We start from the raw sequence: 3,737 nt of genomic DNA on the forward strand, positions 1-3,737 counted from the left end.
ATATATATCTAAAGGGCCAAATTTTAAAAACTAAAGATTGTTTATTTTATCCTAGAGGTAATAGGGAGCCACTGGAGTTTGCTGAGTAGGGGAACAGTATTAATAAGACTATTTTCTTCTCTTTCATTCATCCTGCATGATGAAGTGGCTATCTTAACAAGGCTAGCCCTTCTACTTGTTTAAATGATCCCACTGCATCCTGTCTCTTTAACAGATTGCCCCCTGTCATCCCCAGTCTTTCACTTCTCTTCACCCTCTCCCCAGACTGCTATATCTTTCCCTACTGACAACAAACATGCTCATGTCTCCCCAATCCTGAAAAAAATCTTTACTTGACCCTTATAGCCCCACTATCCTCCTCTCTTTTCTGCCCTTTGTGCCTAAACTCTAATAAAAATCATCCAGAAGAGGTTCCTTTACTCTCTTTCTTTTCAATATCTTCTTAAACCCTTAAAATCTAATTTAGGGCCTTATTCCACTGAATCTATTCTTCCAAAGTTACTAATGATCTCTTAGTTGCCTTTTCTCAACCCTTGTACTTCTTGACTTCTCTGTAGCTTTTGTAACATTGTTGGTCATCACCCAAGTCACCCCTCTCTTCTAGTTCTTGTTCTACCTACTTGGATTCTCTTCCAGATAACACTCTAAGATTTCCTTCAGGGTTCTGTCCTGGGCTCTCTTCCCTCTATATACTATTGCACTTGATCTTATTAGCTCCATGAATTTAATTACCATGTCAATCTCAAATCTATCTATCCTGCCCCCAATCTCTTTGCTGACTTACAATCTCCTATCTCCAACTGTCTTTCAGACATCTTGAACTGGATGTCCAGTAGATATCTTAAATTGACTGTGTCCAAAATGGAACTCATTATATTTCTCCCCCAGGCCCCTAACCTTTCCTGTAGAGGGCAACACCATCTTCTCAGTCCTTCATGCTGGCAACTTGGAAGTCATCCACGACTGCTCCTACCCTCTCACTTCCCATATCCAATCTGTTGCCAAGGTCTGTCAATTTCACCTTTGCAACATCTTCTGTATATAACCTCTTCTCTGATACTGTCACCACTCTAATGTAGGTCCTTGTCATTTCTTGCTTAGCCCATTAGTGCATCCATCAATCTCAAATTTTTTCCCACTTCAATCTATTTTCCCTTTAGCCACTGAAGTGATTTTTCGAAAATGCTCATGTCTGATCATTTCCCCTACTTCATAAATCCCAGTGGCTTTCTATTGCCTCCAGAGTCAAATTCAAAACACTGTTTGGCATTCAAATCCCTTCATAAACTAGCCTTTTGTCTTCCTAGACTTCTTATTCCTTATTTCTGAACATGTATTCTTCAGTCCAGTGACACTGGCCTCCCAGCTGTTCTATAAACAAGAAATTCATCTGCAGGATCCAGGCATATTTTCCTGGTTGTCTCCTAGGCCAAGAATGCTCTTCCTCCTCCACTCTGTCTAATGACCTGCCTGATTTAAGTCCCAACTAAAATCCCATCTTTTACTAGAAGTCTTTCCCTGACTTCTCTTAATTTTAGAGCCTTACCACTATTAATTATTTCCTATTTGTCCTGATTATAGCTTGCTTTGTATATATTTATATGCATGACATCTTTTTCATTAGAATGTAAGTTGCTTGAGAGCAAGGGCTATATTTTGTCTCTTTTTCTATCCTCATCACTTAGTACATAGTAGGAACTTAATTAATGTTGACTGACTGACATGGTTAGATCTTAAAAGTTTTCTTGTTGGCAGAAACTATCTTTCTTATTTGTATCACCTAGTGTACTCTACCCATAAAAGAGACCTAAGTGTAGAGATCTGTACTACCCCCAAATTTCCCTTTTCCTGCCTTCAACTAAGTGGATCCCTGACTTGCCCTGCCCTTCTCTATGGGACTAAAATATTCTATCTCCACACTTGCCTCCTTTTGTTCCATGCCTTTTGATATCTTATTTTCCCCTCAAAAGAGCTGTCATTCTGTTCTTAGCTTCCTCATGGCCCCTTGATCCTATCCCTGATGCATCCTTACCAAGGCATGGGGTCCTCTCTTGTGGGGGCCTCCACTTCCCACATCTAGCTTCCTCCTTTTGGCAACATCTAGAAGTAAAGAAATCAAGTGAGATTTTTCTTCTCAAACCTCAGGAAAATTTTTGATGTTCCATACCAAAATTAGCTGATGTCCCAATGGTGTGAATGAAAAAGAAGTTAGAATCTATGGTTGAAAGATGTACCTGTTCCTACATCCCCCATTGAATGAAGATCATCACTCATTCGAAAATGCTGAACTTCAGGGGGTCGTTTCTCAGGAACCGGAGGCTGAGGAACACACAGAAAGGAAAATAAGACTCTTTTCCCCCTCCCGGTTCCCTCTCCCTATTACAAGAGATACTTCTTCCCTTCCCTGTATAGGCCCTTTACCTGTCCATTCCCTGGTTTGGACATGGTTTTTCGAGCTCGGTGGACCTTGGGCTTCCCTTCAGGGCTGGTAGGGGTGGGGGTAGGGGTGGGGGTAGGGGCAGGCTCAGGCCCAGCTCCAGCCCCTTGTGCCCCAGGCATGCTCAACAGCCGCATGGCTAAACTCTGGACTGAGGGAGGTGATTTCCCGGCCCCTGTCATGGTAATCTTCGCCCGGCTTGGGCAGACGCTGCCCCCTTTGCTGGGGGACGAGGGAAAGGACTTAGTGGCATGGCCTGGACAACATGGTTGGGAGAGAGAGGAGGGAAAAATGTATGACCTGAAAGCCCAATTCTCCCTGTTCCTTGAATTCCCCAGTCTCAAGACCCCTTAGCCTCCTTACCTAACAACATCCTACCACTGTGAATGCCCTCCTCTCCCTCTGGACTCTCTGGTTCATCACCAATGAGGGGTGTGGCCCCCACTGGGGTGTCAGCACCCTCATCCCCTACAGTCACTGTGACTGAGGCAGGAGATGAGGGACCAGTGGGTTCCACAGGCTCTGGATGGTCCTGAGGTGGGGTCTCCTCTCCAGGAGACTTATCTCCTGAGGAGCTAAGACCTGAAAAGATAATAAAAAAAAAGGTTAGGAAGTAGGGAGGAGTATCACAAATACCAAGATCCCTAAGAAACACACAAAAAAGGTGTGAGAAACAGGATACCCTCCAGGAATAAAGGAGGGAAGAAGTCTAAAGGAAAAGGTAGCTTACTTTCTTGCCAGGTTATGGGAAAGGGTCCCTTCTACGTAGGGAAAAAAAAAGGAGGTAGTGGGAATAAAAGTGCTTTCTCAATATGGAAGAGGAGGGGGCTTGAGGTCAGACATCCTGTATGCACTTCAGACTTACCTCTCTCTGTAGTTCCCCGAGGCTCTTTCTCCAGCAGCAGCGCCCCCCCCATCTCACCAGGGGCCTCCCCCTGCGAGGGGAGACAAGGGGTAGGGGGACTGGTCAACCCGGCTGGAGACAGAGGAGCCCAGGACGCCTGGGTCCGGGCGGAAGAGAGCAGGCTTCGCCCCCTCCCCCGGCCCCGATGGGTTGTCCCTCGACCTCTCCCTCGGCTCCCAGGAAGTGGCCCTCGCCCTCTCCCCCGGGCCCGTAGGGACCCCCTCCCCCTCGGTAGCCCCCGCATCCCGGGAGCAGAAAGGAGGGGAGGGGGCGTGGCCAACGCGCCCCGGCCCCGCCCCCTCCTCCCGGGTGCACGAGACGCTCCCCCTTTGTCCCCGGGGCCGCGGGGGCCCCGAGCGACACCCCCTCCAGCGCCCACTCCCCCCCAGCTTGGCG

The 3,737-nt window shown here is 47.2% G+C and overlaps 1 protein-coding gene across 1 annotated transcript; it reads right to left on the bottom strand.

The window, feature by feature from the left end:
- Positions 1-2,032: 2,032 nt before the first annotated feature.
- On the bottom strand, positions 2,033-3,372 carry LOC123255266 (histone-lysine N-methyltransferase EHMT2-like; the record flags this gene model as incomplete). The annotated part of the gene is made up of 5 exons (XM_044684099.1): positions 2,033-2,100; positions 2,235-2,319; positions 2,422-2,693; positions 2,801-3,019; positions 3,303-3,372. Coding segments are annotated over 5 exons (714 nt in total), but the record flags the coding sequence as incomplete, so codon positions are not given.
- Between the last annotated feature and the right edge of the window lie 365 nt (positions 3,373-3,737).

The sequence above is a fragment of the Gracilinanus agilis genome, unplaced genomic scaffold (genome assembly GCF_016433145.1).
Source record: "Gracilinanus agilis isolate LMUSP501 unplaced genomic scaffold, AgileGrace unplaced_scaffold42083, whole genome shotgun sequence".
Taxonomy (NCBI): Eukaryota; Metazoa; Chordata; class Mammalia; order Didelphimorphia; family Didelphidae; genus Gracilinanus; species Gracilinanus agilis.